The sequence below is a fragment of the Typopeltis vanoorti genome, chromosome 1 (genome assembly GCF_054136105.1).
Source record: "Typopeltis vanoorti isolate ZY-2024b chromosome 1, IOZ_Tvanoo_1.0, whole genome shotgun sequence".
NCBI classification, from domain to species: Eukaryota; Metazoa; Arthropoda; class Arachnida; order Uropygi; family Thelyphonidae; genus Typopeltis; species Typopeltis vanoorti.
This window is the reverse complement of record NC_143549.1, coordinates 22,596,275-22,618,697: the sequence shown is the minus strand read 5'-3', so window position 1 is coordinate 22,618,697 and position 22,423 is coordinate 22,596,275. Positions and strand designations below refer to the sequence as shown.

The 22,423-nt window shown below is 35.0% G+C and overlaps 1 protein-coding gene across 1 annotated transcript in view; it reads right to left on the bottom strand.

Annotated features, from left to right (window-relative positions):
* Window positions 1-22,423, bottom strand: part of Sps1 (inactive selenide, water dikinase) — a 68,529-nt gene that overhangs the window by 17,022 nt on the left and 29,084 nt on the right. Inside the window, exons 3-6 of the mRNA XM_090396880.1 lie at window positions 16,588-16,737; window positions 13,518-13,630; window positions 976-1,166; window positions 641-853 (exon numbers count right to left, since the gene is read on the bottom strand). Coding sequence (XP_090253006.1) covers window positions 641-853; window positions 976-1,166; window positions 13,518-13,630; window positions 16,588-16,737 — 667 coding nt within the window. The remainder of the gene's footprint in view (window positions 1-640; window positions 854-975; window positions 1,167-13,517; window positions 13,631-16,587; window positions 16,738-22,423) is intronic.

Here is a 22,423-nt window from a genome sequence, read left to right as displayed (position 1 = left end):
CTGATATATCAATTATCAATATTGGGAATTTATGGTAAACAATCTTTGCTCATCTATCATTAAAGCTAATTATACATATTGCTACCTTGAATGTATTTCAGCTGGATGTGAATAGCTAGTTTCAGCTCTAATTATATCATTTATCAATGGAATCTAAATAAAATCTTTACTAAGTCTGTGAGCAGATGTATCCAGTGTAATGTAGTGTAAGCCATTTTATGGAAAATTCATGAAATTAGAGCAAAGAAACATCAAAACATAAAATAACTTTGAATAAACATTTTTAACCTTTTGGATAGAAAAATCTTAGCTAATATAAATATAAATTTCACTAGATCATGTCAACCATGTAGTGACAAGTTCTAAAATCCTAATCATTCCGTACTTATCTCAACTAAATAAGCCACTGTTACTTGGTAGCTAAGGTTGTAGTTCCACCAAAAAAACAACACATTAGTCCCATAATGCAGAGTTCGAATGTGTTCCAAATAACCAAGCACCATTCAGCTTGCAATGCTTCTGAAGTACCTATCCAGTGTAATCCCTTTAAATGCCTGCTATTTCAGAATAAAGGACTCTTCTAATAATTTTATGAACACTATAACACATGCTATATTTAACATTAAATAATACTACAAACCTGATGTTTCAGCAGAATGCCCTTGAAGAAGTTGGAACATAGAACCACATGCTTTTGCTACTGCTGCCATTTTAGCAATGATGGGGAGATTATGAATAACAAAGGATACTTCATTCTTTTGTATGTTTGCAAGATTCTGGGCATGGCCCAGTAGCCCAAATCCAGTAATATCAGTAGCTCCATGGGCATTGTATTTGTGCATTAGCTGAGCAGCTAAAAAAAATAAATAAATAAAAAATTCAATTCGAGCCCATTAGCAACATTATTTGCATTATAGTACACACAAAATAAAGTTCAGATGTAAAAAAAAAAAAAAAAAAAAAAAGATAGTTCACCTGTCCTATTTAATCTTCCCATACTATCCATGGCTCGGTGATAAGCCTTACAAATATCTTCTTCGGTTACAACTAGCTTGATCCTGTTCCACCTGTCTGGCTGGTCCAGCCACTGATGAGCATTGACAGCCACCTGCGTGCCAAGTGGTTTAGTTAAGACAAGGACATCACCAACTACTGCATTGTCAGGCCTAAAAAATAAGATTCAAATTATGCTTACAACCTGAACAAGATGGTTTTAAAATGCATTTCATCTTCCATTATCAAAGTATGTTATGATAAAATAATTTATTATATTCTGTATAATCAGGGCTTCTAAATCTAGAGAAAAAAAAATCAGATATTTAATAAATACTGATGAAATTCAGTAAGGAATGAAAAATTACTAGAATTATTTACACAATCACAAGGTTTGACCACACATCCATTTCTAAACCGTTCCCCTCTTGATGGCTTATTAGCAGGTCATTAGAGTATTTGGTATTGGAATACCCAATTCACTTGATAACAAACAGTTCAAGGCTTAAAACTGAAAACATTAAATTAAACATAAAAGCATATACTACAGTATTCTTACAACTTATTATTCACCACTTGCTAGTATGTGTGCATACCAGTGCCCTTTTATCTAAAAAAAAAAAACTGAATGAGAGAGAGAGAAAACTGGTGTACTTTAGGTTACTTGGGGAGGGGAGCAAGTTCATTAGGCTAAAGGTGTGAGGATTAAGACCAGTCTGGAAAAAACATCTCATGAATTTGGTGGGTACCAAATTTGGTGACTAAGTGGCTATGAGGACAGATACTCTATTTTGTCTTTTAGTATGTCTCCTCAAACTAACTTCTGTGAATTCACTTCTATAATAAATTTCCTTTGGCATATCTGAAACTTTAGTATTGACTATTATTCTGAATCAAAATAACAGGATCAGAGTTGAAATATTAGCATAAATTACAGGCCAAAAGATATGAGCCATGGATGTTTACGATTGTGAAAATACTAGCGGTTGTGGTGGGCAGTAGATAGCATGAAATTCTGTCATGTTGTACTATCATTTAATATTGTGGTTTAAGCTAATTAATACAATTTGGTCAGCTAAATCCCAAATTGCCAGCCCATCCTTGTTCGTTCAGTATCCAGGTAGATACCGAACAGGGTGCACCACGAGAAGGTGAGGATTAGACATTAGGTCAGAAGCTCCAGTCAGTTCTCCGCATTCCTTTAAAGGCTATGTGGAGGTCTTCTTTCAGTTATACAGATTTGACCCTTAAGCGCACCCCCCCCTTTTCATTAGTACAACTTGGCAAAATGCTGGAATTCTCAGAGAAAGATATAAGGATAGAGTATTTTCAAGAAAGGATATAGTAGGTATATTGCGATTCGTTTGTGATTATGCTACCAACAATTGGAAGAAAGACGAAGAATTAGTGCGCAACTGAGGTTATCTTGTGAAGCAAACACGACAAGATATATACTCAGTTGCTGCTGTAGGAAATGGGATGAAAAGGAAGTTTGTGGACATTGCACCGACAAAAACATGAATGCAAGGTGTATGGGGGGAATGGATGGGTAGAAGGTCACATGGATGGGAAAAATTAATTTACACAGTTACTGAAACTTAGAGTGGATGTGTTCTGAGTGGTAGGCTGGTAAGTAACAGAAGATATGTACAAAGCAAAGTAGTTGTACTGATGCAATCCTGTAATCTTCACATGGATGGTTGTAAATGCGAAATTTTCAGTAAAGAGTGGCTCACAGTTGGTAAAACGTTTTTGATCATAAAGGATAAGGGAAAAGGTCCAAAGCCAGAAAACTTGTGACCAATAACCTGCCTACCAACAACTTTTAAGTCACAGGCATACTAGCTGACAAAATATACAGCTATCTTAAATTAAATTATTTTTTTTCAATTGAACAAAAATTCAAGAGGCACAAAAGATCAATTGCTGAATGACAAAATGATTTTGAAAAATTGCAAATGTAGAAAACCCAGCCTTTGTATGGTTTGGATAAATTATAAAAAAGCATTTGATTCAGTGCCTTATTTAGATTTTGAAATGCACAGAACTATTCAGTATTAGCAAAAACGGTACACAAATTCTTGCAAACCAGCATGAAACATTGTAAAACAATGTTGGTTCTGAATAGAGAAGAAATTGCAGAGGTAAACATAAAAAGGAATAATTTTCAAGGAGACTCATTATCTGTATTGTTTATCTTGTCAGTGATCCCCTTAACTATAATTTTATATAAAACTGCTCATGGTTACCAAACTGCACAAAAAAAAGTGCAAAGATATCTTACCTTTTATATGTGGGCGATCTGAAGCAGCTGTATGCAAAATCAGAGAATGAACATTGTTTAATACTGTACACATATTCAATCAAGATATATCAACAGATTTTGGCTTAGCCAAATGCGCAATTGTTGGAATAACAAGAGGAAAGTTTGCTGAACGAAATCAAGCTGCTCGATGGCAAAAAAATCTAGGCAATGAAATTCAAAGATAGCTGCAAATATTTGAGAATTTTAGAAGTATCAGAAATTCTGCACAATAAGATCAAAGAAAAAACTAGAATAGAATACATAAGGTGGTTAAGAAACCTCCTTAAGTCGGTGCTTAACACTGGAAATTTGATAAAAGTAATTAACACCTGTTCTGAGATATTCAGCAGGCATTATTGAATGGACCCAGCTAGTTGGAGAATATAGACCAAAACATCCAAAAATAAATCACAATGCAGCATGCCCTCTATCCTCGCAGTGACATTGATAGGCTCTACCAATCACAAAAAAAGAAGGCAGACGATTACTACAACTAAAGCAAGTTGTGGATTTAAAGTATCTAAAGACTATTGCAAGCATAAAGTTGACCAAAAGTTGATTGAGAATGAAAAAGCTAAAATACTCTGGGATTTTAAAATCCAGATTAACAAAAGCTTGGAATGTAATACACTCGATATAATAGTGGTTGAAAAAAGTGAAAACAAGGGTGTTCACAGTTTATCAAAATATTGGTGCCAGGAGATAGCCGAATCGACGAAAAAGAAATTGAAAAAATTACAAAGTATCGCAAGTTGAAGTTGAACAAATTTGGCAAAAGAAAACGAAAGTTGTTTCCATAATAATAGGTGCTTTAGGCACCATCCCCAAAACACTGAAAAAAAAAAAAAAAAAAAAAAAAAAAAAAAATTTAGAAGCACTCAAGTTAGAAGGATTAAAAACCAGGAAGTTGCAAAAGGCTGCTTTGTATGGCACAGCCTTCATATGCCCTTGGAATTAGTGGAATATAACCAGCTTTTACTTAAGGCTGAAGCATCAAATCAAGCTTGGATGAATATTATATATGTTCCACCATAAATCTTTCTGCTCTTAGAATGAGACCAGAGTGTGCATTATGAAAATTTATAACAGAAATAAAATGAGCGGGAATTATGGAGGAATTTCTCTATTATGTCCATACTCACTTTTAAAAAAGTTCAGGTAATGAATTGTCAGAAAATCAGATCCTAAGAACCAAACAACTGTTTAAGTTTCACATATCTTGAAAAGATCTGCCAAACTTGGATTGCTGGTATATACTGATAACTGGAATATTGTAATACAGGTATCCCTTGCTTAATGTGGATTTGATTATCACGGCAATCCCTTGATATACGTGGCAAGAATTTTGATTAACATGCCTTTAAATTTACCTTGCAAAATCATGCTCATGCCACGAGGCTGCTAGCCTCGTGGTCATCCAAATTCTCTTAATGATCTGTGTGAGAATGTGAAAGTTTTATTTTTCCCACCAAATACAACAACATTGTTACACCTATGGACATGGGAGTTATTGCAACTTTCAAAACCCATTTTCTTAAAAAGACATTCTCAAAGGCAGTTGAAGCAACAACGGGTGAAAATCATGCCACGAGGCTGAGTGCCAGAGTTACTTCGCTGCTAGCATTAAGAGTGGGTGCATTACAAGCTCCAGTTGTTCTGGTGTATGTATTTACAAATTATGTTCTTCGTAAATTTTACATCTTATTCTTAGACATTGATCATGTCTAAGAATAAGAGCAATCCCACAACCGGGTCATTAAGTGAAAAAAAGAAGAGGAAGGTACCTTAGATACAAAACTTGATATAATTAAAAGATTTAAACGTGTTGAAAGTAAAATTAAGATCGGATGCAAATTTGGTTTTAATGAGTCTACAATACGGACTATTTTATCCAAAGCTGATGAGCATTGCGAACAAGGTAAAGTGGCATCTTCATCTGCAAGTATGCAATGCACATGTAACTGGAGTGCTATAATGGTTGAAATGGAAGATCTGTTGATTATTTGGCTGGAAGACTGCAATCAAAAGAGAATTCCAATTAGTTCCTATAATATCACGGCCAAAGCTCTAAGCCTGTTTTCACGACTTAAAGAGACTAAATACAAAGAAGACAATCCAAAATTCATAGCTAGCAAAGGCTGGCTTGAAAATTTTAAATCTAGAGCTGGACTAAAGACCGATGAAGATGCTGCATCCACATTTCCCGCTGAGCTACAGAAAATTATCGAAGAAAATGATTACAATTACCGCCAAATTTTCAACGTAGATGAAACTGGACTCCATTGGAAAAAAATGCCATCTAGAACTTTTATATCAAAAAAAGGAGCAGCACAGCCTGGCTATAAAGTATCAAAAGATCGCTTAACTTATGCTTGGAGGGAATGCTAATGAAGATTTTAAATTGAAGCTGCTGCTTGTCTATTGAACTCAAAACCCAAGGGCTTTAAAAGGATGTAACAAGAACTCTTTACCTGTAATTTGGCGGCACATCAGAAGGCTTGGGTTAACCAAAGTCTATTCGAAGATTGGTTTAAGTCTTATTTTTGCCCAACAATTGAAAATTATTGCAAGAGAAATAGCTTTCAAAGCTCTTTTGCTTTTAGACAACGCACATGGTCATCCAAATTCTCTTAATGATCTGTGTGAGAATGTGAAAGTTTTATTTTTCCCACCAAATACGACATCATTGCAACTTTCAAAACTTATTTTCTTAAAAAGACATTCTCAAAAGGCAGTAGAAACAACAACAGGAGAAAATGCGATTACACTCCACGAATTTTGGAAAAAGTTTAACATTAAACACGCAATGGAGAACATTCGTGACTCGTGGGAGCAAGTGTCTTCTAATTGCATGAAAGCTGTTTGGAAAAACCTGCCAGAATGCGCTAATGACTTAGGTTGTTTTCAAAATCCTGTGAACGTGGTCAAAGAAATTGTTGCAATTGGTGAAGACCTCGGTTTTGATAGTGTTGATGCAGAAGATGTTAAAGAATTATTGGATTCAAATTAAAAGATTTCAGTGACAACAATCTTCTTGAAATTGAACATGCACATATGAACACAACGAACAAATGGAACGTGAAGATGAGGTTCCAAAGGAAATAACAGTCAAAGAACTGGATGGAATATTTCGCAGTTTAGAATCGCTTAAGCAGCAAGTAATGGATATGGATTCAGATGTTAATCGAAGAATGTTTGTTTGCAGAGGTCTGGAGAGTCATTTTGCTTGTTATCATAGAATTTATGCTGATAAGAAAAAAACTAAAACCGTTCAAACGACTCTGTAGAACTTCTTTTGATTAAAAAATATTGCAGTAACTAATGTAGGTACTGCAATTTTTAATCTTTACTTTTTAATTACCATATAAAACGAACTATTAGTACAGTAATCGATCAGGGAGGAATTGTACTTTTTACCATTGATTATTAGATTTAATTACCATGATTTTGATATATGCGGTGACATCGAGGGATTAATTAACCGTGTTATTGTGATTAAATAATTAAGTCAGGTATCCGAGGAATACCTATCTACCTGACTGAATTATTTAATCATACGTTGGAATATGAAATTAGACGATTTTTTACGTTGTAAATTTTTACTAAGACTCTGCATGTTTATGTTCATGCAATTAATGTCACAATCATGTTTCTTTCAACTCGACAATAAATTGCATTTGGAGTTATTCCCACTGCCGTATTTAATAACAAATTATTACAATCGCTTCGAGGTTTTGTTAGCGCTGGTGTTGCTGCGGGAAATTCAAAGTTACATCTCCGTGAAAACTTTATGTCTACGAACGAGAACCAATCGTATTACATAAAGTTGGCCATGCCTTGACTGGCTTTGTGATAATGACTTCATGTCTACGAACGAAAACGAATCATATTACACAAAGTTGGCTGTGCGTTGACTGGCTTTGGCCATTCATCATTAGTTCTTTGTAATTGATATTGTCAATCTCGCCACTGAGCTTAAGTAAAAAGTGTAAAATAGATTCGGAACATTGAGCATTTAACCATGAGTGGACAAAGAAATATTTTTTTACGTTGTTTAAGGACAAAATAGTGTGCATTGCTTGCCAGGAATCTATCGTTGTGCTGAAGGATTACAATCTGAGACGTCATTTTGAATCCAAGCATTTTATTTGCTTTTCACTTGGATGCAAGTGAAAAGCAAATAAAAACAGCAAAGTTATTAAAAGTCCTTAGCAGTGGGCAATAAAACCTTTAAAAAAGTGTCATCTGCAAATGAAAGCTTAAAAATATCACAAGAAATAGTTTGTGCTGGCAAATCATTTACTGAGGGAGAGTTGATAAAAAAAAGTGCCTGAAAATGATTCAAGGTCCGAAGTGTCTAACCTCCGGTGGTCCAAGTTGAGTTTGGCCCTCAAAAGACAATCAAGTTGTGCAGGCATGCTGTAATGGATAGTTTGCCATAGTGAATTTACTTTGGAATAGCAGTTGCTGATGATGCTTAGGTTGGGACTTCAGTAAATTAAGGAAGTTTACCACAATGGTATTTACTAGTGAATTGACTATATATGGAACACCTGTTCATTATATTATTTTTCAGAAATCTAATTTCCAGTCATTGATCAAGTGTTTTATTTCTAACCAAACTCTGATCCATAACTGAAATTAGGTTAGTGTTTGACTAATTTCTTATTCTATATAAATTTAGTTAGCTGACTTTCCACCATACCAAGTTTATAATTTTTTTTTTTTTTTGTTGAGTTCCATATTTAATCTGCCATCTTCACTAAAAATTGTGTCTAAACAGCTGAAAGTTCTCTTCAGAATGCAGTTGATCTTTTAAATGTTTCTACCTATTTTCATATTCTATTTGTCTTTTTACTGCTGCATTTCATACCAATTATTACAGCAGTCATTCAGTTTAGTCAAGGCACCTCCAGACCTATAATGTATTTATTTAGAAATATAACAAATCCAGTTTTGATATATGGGGCAGTCTGATGCACCCAAATTTGTTAAAGTTTTTAGAAGTTTTTCAGAGCTCAGGCTTAACACTACTTTTCTTTATAATGTGATCTATATATCATCTCAGTAGAGACAATGGGCACCTTTGTCTTGCACCTGATTTTACATCATAAACCATCTTATATATTTTTCACTTTAACTGCTGAGTTACAACTCAAATGAAGGCTATGTATTTCTTGTAGATAAGCTTATACGTTGGTTGCACGTAGCTTTTAATTTTTCAGGAAATGACAACTATACTAGAATATTAATTATAAAAAAACTTTAATTAATACCTTCCTATGTTTTGGCAATGTTACATTACCATCATCAGGGATCACAGAAAACAATATGCATGTAGGCACTAACACTGAGCATATGAGGCTGAATGAAGGTAACAGAAGTCGGGCCCAGAGTCCTAAACAGTAACCCCTAGTGAGCTAAATTTGGTTGTCTTGGCCATTGAGCTGATGATTTTAATGTATGTTTCTCAAATTTGGGGCAGTCTCATGCACCCAAATTTGTTGATGTTTGGAAGTTTTTCAGAGCTGAGGCAGATTCGAAGAATAGTCTTTCATAGTTGCATTTGTTGTGATGTAATAGAGTGACCTTCTTCAAGCACATCCTGTGGTGGGTGTCCAAAGCATTGTCAGCAAATCCTGAGTGGCTGTATTGGTGGAACTGGATATAATCCTTGTGTTCAGATATTGGCTGTAGTAGGACAGTTTGTACCTACAAGGCACCTGGTATATTCCTGGCAGGAATAAGGCAGGCCTGCACAACATACGGCATGCAATACTATTTATTTTGGCCCATCTGCCTGATTGAAATTAATTAATCATATGGAAGAATATGAAATTAGACGATTTGAATTAAATTTTTACTAAGACTGCATGTTTACGTTCATGTGATTAATGTCACAATCATGTTTCTTTCAACTCGACAATAAATTGCATTTAAAGTTATCCCACTGCCGTATTTAATAACAAATTATTACAATCGCTTCAAGGTTTTGTTAGCACTAGTGTCGCTGTGGGGAAATTCAAAGTCACATCTCTGTGATAATGACTTTATGTCTACGAATGAGAACGAATCGTATAACACAAAGTTGGCCATGCCTTGACTGTCTTTGGCAGCGTAGTGGATGATTGTAGCTGGAGCAATACATTACATGACTGTCATCATAACCTGCATTATTAAAGGGATAAAACTAGCCGTTTGGCTTTTCATTTTAGTTACAAAACTTGCATTATTGTAAGTTTTTCATCATTAGTTTTTTGTAATTAATATTGTCAATCTCGACACAATGAGCTTAAGTAAAAAGCGTAAAATAGATTCAGAACAGAGCATTTTACCCTGAGCAGACAAACAAATTTTTTTAATGCTGAAGGACAAAATAGTGTGCATTGTTTGCCGGGAATCTATTGCTATGCTGAAAGAGTACAATCTGAGACGTCATTTTGAATCAAAACATCCTAACCTTGGCAAGTTGGATGCAAGTGAAGAGCAAATAAAAGCAGTAAAGTTATTGAAAGTCCTCAGCAGTGAACAACAATCCTTTAAAAAAGTGGCATCTGCAAATGAAGTTGCCAGAAAGGTAAGCTTAAAAAAAATCACAAGAAATAGTTTGTGCTGGCAAATCATTTACTGAGGGAGAGTTGATACAAAAAGTGTCTGATGATTGCCGTTTCCGAATTGTGTCCTGATAAGAAAAATAATTTTGAAAATATCAGCTTGTCCCATATGACTGTTCAGCACTGGGTGGCTGCTATTGCAGAGGATCTTAAAGATAACCTGCAAAAATCAGCTAGTGAATTTGTCTATTATTCACTTGCTATGGATGAAAGTACTGAAGTGAAAGATACTCCACAGCTTTTAATATATATAAGAGGTGGCGTTAATAAGAATTTTGAGGTGACAGAGGAGCTTGCTCTTTTGTGTTCAATGAAAGAAAGAACAACAGGAAAGGAGATCGCAGAAAATGTAAAGATGTGTGTAACCGAAAAACTATCCTTAAATTTCAAGAATTTAGCAGCAGTTTGCACTGATGGTGCCCCATCTATGCATGGAAAAAATGTTGGTGCTGTAACATTTATTGAACAGCATGCAGGTAAACCATTGACAAAATTTCACTACCTAATTCATCAGCAGGTTATGTTATGTTCAAAGGTTTTGCAGTTTGAGTGGTCAACTATATTCGAGCTCAGGGTTTAAAACGCAGAATGTTTCGGGCATTTCTAAAAGAAAATGATGCCGGGTACGGGGATCTACCATACCACACTGATGTACATTGGTTGAGACACGGCAAAGTTTTGTCACGCTTTGTCGCTCTAAAAAATGAACTAGTTGAAATTTTGAATCTCAAGAAGATATGGAAAAATTCCCAGAAATAATGGACGAAGAATGGAATTAAGATTTATTTTTCTTGTGTGACATTTTGGTCACTTGAATGACCTTAACTTACAGCTTCAAGGGAAAAAAATAAATTTGTTTTTCAGTTAATGTCTCTTATAAAAGCATTCAAAAATGAAAATAAGTTTGTTTGAAAATCAACTTGCTAAGGAGGATATGTCATATTTCTTAACTTGTCGACAGAATATTAGATCAGAATATCATTCAATTGTGGGTGTAAAATATAAGAAGCACATATCACTTCTAAGTGAGGAGTTTCAGAAAAGAATGCAATTGAGTAATGAAGACTAAGTCCACATAAAAGTAACTGAGGATCCACTTTCTGTCGAAGCAGGAAATCTACCTATTGAACTCCAGTGTTCTGAAACTATCGGGTCAAGCATAGGGAGAGTACTTTATGAGAGTTTTATTCTATTCTGGATCAGGATAAATTTAAAAGTTTGTTTGCCTACCAGGTATTTTGTATGTTTGGGAGCACATATACTTGTGAACAAACATTTTTGGCCATGAACTTGAACAAAACCAAACAGCGTTCATCTTTAAGTGATATCAATTTAGAGGCCATATTAAGAACGACAACTTCAAACATGACACAAACTTTGATAAAATAGTGGCAACAAAGAAATGCAATGTGTTACATTGCGACATTCTGAATGTCATAATGTGACATTCAGTCACTGATATTTCTCTGAGAATAAGTGCGATATTCTTGAAATTATTAGTAAACTTTATGTTTATGTAGTTTTGAAAAATTTTGCAGCTATATCTGTTTGTAAATAATTTTAATTGTAACTCTCTAAAAAATTTAAATATGCATATTAATTAGTATTTACTGTAGATCTACTAACTTAAGTTTAGCTGCAGTGGACTAGTCGAGAGTCTAGGCCCGAAATGATCTGGCCCTTGGTCAGATGGTCCAAGTTGGGTTTGGCCATCAAAGACAATAAAGTTGTGCAGGTCTGGTCTTTGGTGGAACAGATAAGATATGCCAATTTCTTACATAGTCTGTAACTGGTTGCAAGGTCATATTTCCTGAAGATTTTTGTTAATTTTTCAGATTTGACCTGGATATATGGTATGGTGATAGATTTTGAGTGATCTCTGCTTTGAAAGGGGAGAAGTGTGTTGCAGTCATGTGTTTAATATTTTGGAGGGTTGTAGCCATTGGCTAGGAAAGTGTTAAGGATATAGTCAAGTTTAGTAATTAGGGTACTGTTATTATCTGAATTAATTAATTTTTCCCTATTATATAGGGTTTTTATAATCCCATATTGTTGGGTGTGGGTGACTGTACCTACATGTATGTGTAGGTTTTCTGTAAATAGAGAATGACAGGGATCCATCAGTCTGTCTGGCATGTAATCAAAGTACCAAGGAATGGAAGACTTGTGTTCCTTTTCCAAGGTGAACTGAATCCTGGGTGTTCATTCTTTAGGTGTGTGTGTAAAGAAATTGTGGAAGTATCCAGGCCATGCGGCCAAATGGAGAACACATCCACATAGCATAGCCAAACAGTGGGTTTATGTACGGCAGAGTTTAAGGCTTTTTCTTCAAAGGTCTCCATAAAGATGTTGCCCAGAGGCAGTGCCATGACAGTCCCCTCTATCTGTTTGTAGAATTTTCCTTGCCAAATTTTGGAGATTCAGTGGCAAGCCCTGAAGAAAACATTGATTGATTCAGCCAGAGAGGCATGTGTTAAAGTTGTCTGCAAGGACAGAAAAATCAGAACTCCACAGTGGACACAGGAAGTTAAAGAGGTAGTGAATGTAAAGAAGAAAGCATATCGAAAGTTCCTGGCAAATAAGTCAGCTTGTGCTCTTAGAGAATACAGAGACAAACGTAAGAAAGCTAAACACTAAGACTAGCTCAACAAAAGTCATAGGAAGATTTTGGCAAGAACATAGAAAATAAATATTAGGAAGGTTGCAAAATATTCTAGAGACTGTCGGAAAACCTCAGAAATGGTGGAAAGAAATGCTGTAAAAGGAAACAGAGGTGATAAAGGTGACATGCAAACCGGATAAAAAAAAAAAAAAAAAAAGATATCCAAGTAATTACTTCGAAAATTGCTAAATGAAACGAGCAGTAGCAGCACAGTGGTAAAATACATTAAACAGGCATACATGCAATCAGGAACACATAAATATACCTGAAGTAGAAAAAGCCATCAAAAGCCTGAAATGTAGAAAGGCAGCAGATGTAGATGATGTTTGACCAAAAATGCTAAATATGGAGGTATAAGTCTTGTAGTGGCTGCACTACATAGTTCAGAACTGAACTATGCAGTGCAGCCACTAAGTAATACTAACATTCCTTAATGTTAGCATTAAGGAATGTGTTAGCAGAGCTAATCTCAGGTGGTATGGTCACTTAAACAGAATGGGAAATGAAAGATTAGCAAACCAAGTGTTCTTTGCCAGGAAAAGATCCAGACGAAGACCAAGGTATAGGTGGATTAATACAGTACAAAGTACCTTAGAAAACAGATATAAGATCTGATAATGTTGGAGTCTTGATGATAACAAGATGATTTGGATGAAAATTGTTGATAGGAAGTTAGTAATGATGTAAATTTTTCATGTAGTACTATTATAATACCCTCATCATCGTCAGGAATTTATTGATGATGAATGTTATTTTGTTATGTGGCAAGTAAGAGTGAATATCAATCCAGAGTTGATTAGATAGTCTAGTCATAGATGGAAGAAAACAATTAACAGGAAACCTGTTATACTTCTATATTGTCTGGAAGACCTATTACATAAAAGCACTTACAGAACCCTTCCACATAGATATTTGAAGTGGCATAATTTACCAGGACACTTACACAATAAATTCATTGGGTTGACACACACTTGTTGCTACTCCACCAATAGTCATCCAAGGATTCAATATAGTCTGACCTCCAGTAACTTGAGTTCCAGCTTCATAAGCACAGTCCTAATGGAAGCAAGAATTTTTCCAGTCAAATTAATAATTTGCATATAAATATCTGAATAAAGTTTTTTCAATTTTATTCCTTCCAACTTTATAAGAAACATTTTAACAAGTATATGTATATATAAAATACATCAGTGTCTTCTATAATTGCATGATAGTTGTCATTGTTACCTCTGTTAGTCCTTACTGTTGTCTAATGGTTTATGTGTTTATACCTGAAGAAATCCTTTGTAATTAGGATGAAATGTATTGTCAATTAAAATAAATGTTAACATCTTATCCTGGTGTTCTGCATTAGAAATTCTTAGTCTTTCTCTCTCTCTCTCTCTCACACACACACACATTTAGAAGGTTATATGTTCATACAAAAGGGTAGCATAAAAATAACTCAATCAGGAATCCTCACCTTGTGCCACATCAACCTGGTGTTTTCTGATATTACTTAACAGGAACTTGGCCTTTGCTCCTTCAATACTAACAGTGCTCGTTTGAGCTAACGAATCTTCTGTGAATGCTGCAGTACATCTTATTCTGCTAAACACAGTTTGCATGATAGTAATTTATGATAAATTAGTACTTTTCATGAATGGGATTCACCTGAAATACATTTCCAGATTAACTGTAACTTGTCTCACTCGTAATTGTTATTTGGTTTCTTTACATACATGCATGCATGTTCACTTGATCCTTTATATAATCCCATGTGCATGGAGACTACTGGCATAAAGCAAAGACTACAGAATTAGAATTTTCCATTGTATTCATATTAACCGATGTTTATCCATGCATGTATTTAGTCGAATTGTTTAAAGTCTTGTTGCATATCAATGATATGCAATCATAAGTTATATTGATAATCATAAATATCACCAATTTAAATTAAAAGCCATAAAAACCTAACAAATTGCTGACATCTTAACACCTTACCATTTGAATGGGATGAAGATGATTCCTCTGATAGAAATATAGTAAATTTTATTTCCATCAGGTGCAAATAATGCCTGACTTAAAGTTTCAAGGATAAGTTGCTTTAGTCCAAAAGTACTAATGATGGATTAAAGCAACTTGCTTTGGTGTGTGTGGGGGGGGCTGTTATCAGCTTCACTCTGAAATGAAAATACAAAAATGAAATGAAAAATGCACTTTCAGACATAGGATCCCAACATTTTGGTATAAGGTTTATCAGTTTTCTAATGAAACCCAACCAAACCACTAATGAGATAAAATTTATCCAATAGCTCATATGATGTAAAATACCAAAGTAAACCTTACCTGTTGATTAGGTGAGGTTTGCTTAGTTTTAAATAAAAATACTCTGCTATAAAAGATATATATATATATATTGGACAATTCTTGAATAACTTTTGGCACCACAAGAAGTCTTTTGAGCTTTATTTATATTATTCTTTATATTATACACACACAAGTAACAGGCACTCATCCATGTGTACTGGTTTGCTTGGTGGGCAACAGCTAAGAAGCATCCAGATAAATTAATGCTAGGATTCACATAAACACACACAAGATCTAACAGCATTTCCAATATTCCATGATCCCACCCACACAGTACTGCAGTATGATTTGATTCCACAAATTTACTGAGGAGTCATGTAGAGCAACTGAAGTACATGTGACAATTGCTTCGCATGTTATTCTATCTACAACATGCTGCTCTATGCACTGTTCAACAGATTTCAGATTCTGTCCATAGTATATATCCTGCAGCCACTCCACTATGGAATCAACTGGTTATTTTAGGAGACTGTGTTCGAATTAGGTACTAGTTTAATTCTACTGTTTTGATTTTATATTTTTTTAAGGATTTTTAGTCATGGAAGTAGAACTAATATAGGAAAGCATAATAAAACCTTTGACTTTTATATGAATGGAGATGCATTTCATGTGATAGTAAGTATTGATATGTACTTCATATTCCTCTTGAATAATTTCTACCACTTTTATTATCACTGCTTGTTTCACTTAACAACCTTTCAAATAATCTTTCCTGAATATCATTCTCAAAAAACTTCATTCTCAGTTAAGTTAAGTAATGCGACAGTACTGAAACTAACAGGTTCTTGCTCCCTAGGAATGGGAGTAGAACTAAAATTGTAAAATTTAATTGTAAAAAACTAAAGTGTAAAATTAATGCTCAATTTTGAGATCTATAATGGCAAGAAGAGGCATGTAGATAAGTCGATGTAGGTTGATTTTCTAAAAATAGATGTTTAATTTCAGATTTTTTTTTCTTTTTTTAGTTGTATTTAAATCCAAAAAAGTGGAAACCATTGGACCAATTCATAAGGAAATTTTATGTCGGGTGCTGGTTGTTAGGAAATATCGATGATGGCTGTCTGTAGCTCTTAAAAAAATATTGACATCTCAGCCACTGCACAAATGTTTGATAGTTCGTGAAATGATGATTAAGCCCTCCTCAATGAGTCTAAGGACTCCTTGGAGCTGCACATAATAATAACAACAATAACTGTATTACAAATACATATTTAGTATGAAGAGAGAAATAAAGATACAGGTGGACACTGATGCAATCAGATAAATAACAGATGAAGCAGGAAGTAAGCAACTGACAATAAAAGTCAAATATTATGTTGGACTATCACAATAGTCAGTTGTCCTCTCACTATATCAAATTATTGAAAGTCCTTACTAAATACCTATGGCAAAATATGCTCTTCTAAAGCAAATTACTATAGCTATTTTTCTTATCCTTTTGGTTTAAGTTCAAGATAACTTAAACTTTGAAATGCAAGTCATAAAATAAATTATAAATGTTGTTGCAAAAAGTAAATGTTGCATTTAAAGATTAGCATATGGTATTTTTAGAAAAGTGAGGAAGCCAAAAAAATTCTAGCCTTGAGAATAAGTTCTCTTCTAAAAAAAAGTTACTGTTTATTTGGTTTTAACTGTTTTTAAATGTGAATACTTAAAACACTCACCTTGTAACCAGATATTATAAGAGGTACCACAACATCCCTTTCCTTATCAGATAACTTGTTGCTAATGCCTAGTAACATCAGCATATTGTCACACTCTGTAACTCCCATGGCATAAAGGTCACTCAGTACATTTGCACAAGTAATCCTTCCCTGAAATTATAAAAATATTTGCTGTATGTATGTGTATATGCAAATATTATGTTCAAAATATTTGAACATAATATTAATGTTAAAACATATAACTATAAAAAAAATATGAGGGGTGTTTGAAAAGTGTGGTAAATTTCCAATAGATGGCGACACCATTCATTCATACCAGTGTCAGCATGCATCATCATTTTCATGACCCTGGCAAAATTTTAGCTACGTGCAACGCATAGTTCTCATTTAGCAAACATTTAAAATGATAGTGTTCGCATTTTTCATAAAAATGGAAAAAAGGTTTTGTGAAGTAATAAAACACTTTTATTTTAAGAATTGGACAGCCACGCAGATCAAAGCCGAGTTAGATGAAGTTCATGGGGACTCTGCACCAGCACGAGACTATTTTTGGATAAATAATTTTAAACGAGGTTGTAAATCCATCAAAGATGAAGCGAGCTCTGGACAAACGACTGAGGTCATTACGAAGGAAATTGACAAAACCCATGGTATCATTATGGAAGACCACTGAGTGAAAGTGTGTGAGATTGCAGGCATCTCAACTGAACAGGTGTATAATATCCTGCAAGAAAAATTGCACATGAAAAAGCTGTGTGCACAACAGGTGCTGTGATTGTTGACTGTCGATCAAGAATGCATGCGAAAAGACATTTCAACGCAGTGTTTGGTGATGTTTATTCACAATTTGCAGGATTTTTTGCATTGATTCATGACTGTTGGTGAAACATGGACCCACCACCACTACTACACACCTGAGTCCAAGCAGCAGTCAAAATAGCGCGCAATGCCTAGTGAAAGAGCACCGAAAAAAATGAAGACCATTTTGTCAGCTGGGAAGGCAATGGTCACCATTTTTTTTTTTTTTTTTGGGATTCCCGAGGAATTATCATGATAGATTATGTGGAAAAGGGCAAGACAATAACAGGAGTCCATTATGTGTCATTATAGGGACGTTTAAACGAACTGATGAAAAAACGACCAAGATTGGCACACAAAAAAGTGCTCTTTTATCAAGACAATGAACCGTCCCATACATCGATCATTGTAATGGCAAAATTGCACGAACTGAGGTTCGAATTGATTCTACATCCACCATATTTCTCTGGATTTGGCCCCATGTGACTTCTTGTTCCTCCACTTAAAAATTTTCTTCAAAACGAGGATGTCATGGCTGTAAATGACTATTTTGCACATTTCAACAAATCCTTCATGTTTTCCTCTCATGGAAGAAGCATCATCTGTGTATATACTTAATCTTCCTCTGCGTGTTTTTCCTGCTTCCATCACAGGGTCCACGTGTTACGTAGATTCGACTTTTGTTTACAGCCCCCCCAGCCGGCCTGCCGCTGAGGGAGAAAATGTATTTTTGACTGTAGCAGCATTGCTCACGGGGAAGTTTGTCTGCTTGCAGGATGAAAAACCCCAGATAAACTGGGGGAAAATACCATGATGTCCATGCCCAAGACTGGCTAACTTGGCTATGGCTGAGAAAGATCCTTAAGCTCCTCACGTCGTTGACAGGGAATCGAACCTTGGACACTCCTTCTCCAGGCATGTGGTTGCGAAGCGCATAGCCACTAGGCTAACTGCACATGCATATACTTAATAAATTACACAAATTAAGCTTTACTTCCTGACATACATTTATCCAATGTGTTAAGAACAGCAATTCTGCATGTTTTCCGTTGAGAGTAGCCAAAGTTAGTAGCACCTCATAATATTGAAAATCTGCAGTTACAAAAAGAACCCTAGAAAACATCTCTGGGATAAAATACAGAATTAAGACAACCACAAGATGATTTTCTTTTATTGGCCCACTAAAAACGACCTCCAACTCTTTAAGAATACTTATATGCACTTATGCCAAGTCAGTTAACATCAATGGACTCACCTAGGTGAAAAAAAATAAGTACCTTCATTTTAGTACATTTTTGAAGCTTCAATAACACTGATAGCTAATTTATGTTGTCATTCAGTTATAATTCTTTGTAAGAAAGGAATTGTATTTATTAACTTTATCTGAATCCAGACATGTTACAACTTCAATGCACTGCTTTATGATTTCCACATCACTATATGGCTTACCTCGAATATATATATTTTTTTTAAAAATAGATATTTAATATTTTATCTTGGTTTAAAATCATTAAGTTTTAATGAACATGATACAACTAGTTTCAGCTTTCATCAGGTATCCACTAAAGGTAGAACACAATAATAAAATAGCATACATATATATATGCATATACACATTCTGTCATCACTTGAAATAATTATTGTTGGGTTTTTTTCTAAACTTCACATTTATAAATATAGATTTGAAAAAAAAAAAACCACTTGATTCTTCCAATTTTGCATATTTGTGGTCCTTAACCAAACACAATGTGGATGAGCACTATCTTTTGACTATTAAAAATCGACATATGCCAAAATAAACACACCGTTTTATCTTTGATTGTGAGCATGTAGTACTGCTGTTCCTATTCTTCATTAAAAACTCTATTCTTCTATTTAATTGTTCTTTTCTTCATATTTGGGATATCAAATAAAATTTTAAAAAATAAAGGAATTAAACTTCTACTCACTCAGCTTGTTATAAAAATTAACGACAATGATTGATTACGAAAAATATACTATTTGAAGATCAATGTGAGAGCCAGGATGACCCAAAAAAATTAGCTAAAATACAGGAGAGTTGCTCACTCTAGACAATACTGAAGATCTAAAAAAAAGCTAATTAAGAGAACAAAACACATGGCCCAGGTTTAGTTACAAATGCAATGCTAAAAAATTTAGGACATATTATCCAGTTAATAGAAATGTTTATTTCTATTTCATATCTCCAAGTTTGACCAGGTCTGGCACAAGGACTTACTAATCAAACTACCAATGTTTAGTTTGTTTCAGGACTTCTGTAGTTGGAATGCCAGCTTTCTGTCTGGATGCACACTATGTGTGATGGTAGATGGTTCCCTACAATCAACTAATGCTGGAGTTCCACGAGGTTCTGTACTTCAGCTGATCTTTGACCCGATACAGTTTTGTAGGTGACAGCATGCTGCATTCTTCCCTTTCATTTGACAAACCTTACCCTACACAACTCGCAGAACATCAACTTTCCTTAATTCTGACCTCCAATGGGGCTCCGATAACCTCGTCAACTTCAACACTAGTAAAACCCAGTTCTATCTTTATTTCCCACAAAACCATTTCCCCCCAGTATTATTTTTGATAACACTCAAATTTCTAAACAAGATGAGATTTCTCTTCTTGGAATTACCCTAACATCAAGCCTCTCCTGGCATAAACACATCACAACCATTGCATCCTCACTTTCCAAAAAACTAGGATTTCTCTTTTGCTCAAGACATTACTTCACCTCTAAACAGCTGTTAATCTTATACAAATTCGTGTATTCTATAAATATTTCAATGGCAAATGTTCATCTGAAATAGTATCAATAATTCCCCTCACTCCGTACTAAACCCATTGGAACACATACAGCTGCCACCTAACATCCTTTCACAGTACACCTTGAAACCCACAGAAAGTTTCTTTCCCTCCATCCCTGTACTGTGGAACAGTCTTCCCCCGATATATTTCCTAAGGAATACAATATACAGACCTTAGCCGAATAAGAAACTCAAAGAGTTTCATGCCGAATATAGTAGAAACTATATAAATTTCGCCGATTCCAAGCGTAAGCAAATACCTGGATACTGCAGCAACTGACCCTTAAGGTGGTGCAAACTGAGGCAACTCATGTCAAAGGTGGAGCAAGTTCTGATCACTATTCTTGATATTTACCCATAATGTGAACTTAGCTCCTAGGAGCTGTATTACTGTTCTACATTATGAGAGAAGGTCACTACCCAGACCGGTTTCAACCTTTATTGAGGTCTCATCAGTGAGTAAGTAGACCTAGTTAATACCAATAGTAAGTTCTCTTCGCTAAAAACTTAGTATTAACTAGGTCTACCTACACACTGATGAGATCTCAATAAAGGTTGAAACCAGTCTTGGTAGTGACCTTCTCTCATAATGTAGAACAGTAATATAGCTCCTAGGAGCTAAGTTCACATTATGGGTAAATATCAGGAATAGTGATCGGAGCTTGCTCCACCTTTGACATGAGTTGCCTCAGCTTGCACTACCTTAAGGATCAGTTGCTGCAGTATCCAGGTATTTGCTTATGCTTGGAATCGCCGAACTTTATATAGTTTCTACTATATTCGGCTAAGAAACGATATGGGATGTAATATCCCTCAACTTAAACAAGTCATATGTCGCCGAATTGAAGCCTTTGGCTCTTCATATATCTAACAATATACAGACTTTTAAATCAGATGTAAACAAGTTTCTCCTTTTCCAATCTCTACCCATACACGGTACTAACGTACCATAAGTTGATCAACCTCTCGTGTATGAACCCAACATAAAGTAGAAAATGGCATGCACATGCACACAGTGTGCATATTATTGATGCATATGCTACAATTATGTCTAAGCATAACCAACACCTTCCCTAGGTATCCTGTTAATCATTTGCTAATACATCCTCACTGTTGCTTTATTAGCTAGGGAGGAAATTATTTTGTCGCCTTAACATGAAAATAACTAACACCTGTGCATCCTTATAGGACTTTACACACCACATGCCTCTATTTAAGATGATTATAATAAATAAATAAAAAGCAGGCAGTGAGCCATATTCTTCTAAACACTGCCTGTTAATAGCCAGATTAGAGACATAATTGAACTCGTGTTCATTCACCTTGTTTAGGTCTCTGTTTGATCCCATAGACATGGATATTTAGGACAACAACACTGCCATCTCTTGATGTGAAAAGATCAGGCTCGTATGCCTACCTCACTTCTGATATTTGGCTCCTTTTTCACTACCCATCCTTTCTGTTCTTTGTGATGGTATATTGCATCATGTCTTAACTCTAGTGTTCTAGGTTCTGAAACAACAATGAGATGTGTCAGACTCTCTGAACCCCCATTGAGTCCTATATGAGGTATCTAAATTATGACAACTGCAGACTATATGAGCCTTGATAGGAAGGCCATTTATCGTGGCCCCGACCTGTTACAAGAATGTTACCTGGATGGGAACATTCTTGTTCCCATCCAGGTAACATCTTGTTCCCTTCATGACCTGAAGAATTTAAGATGGAACCCTATCTGAGCCACTGAAGGGCTTCCCATCCACTACATGACATAGAAACTTTTACCATCTCTTCTTTTCAAGAGTAAGAAAGAATTGCATCCCTTCAACAGTTCAATGTAGTGTTTAGTTAATTCTCGTTGAATGAAAGAAGTTCTAAAGGCAACTATGGCAAAAGGCGAAGATGAATGTTATAGTTTATTTAACTTTAGATATTTTAATTGAAGACCATTCATCTCAATGCAGTAATTCCTAATCCACCAGATTTAACAGCTGCATGGAGATAAGCAACTGGAACATCATGTGTGTGTGTGTGTGTCTAAGCCAAGATCTAACCGCTTGATGTACTGTTTCAGGATGGTCAAGGTTGGGTTTCCTAATTAAAGGATGGAGTAATTTAGGTACACAAATTGATTTAATAAAACTGCTGAGGCTTCAACAGAGCTTTATGAAGCTTATCCAAAAATAGTGAAAGTTGACCTGATCAAAATCGTCATCCAGAAA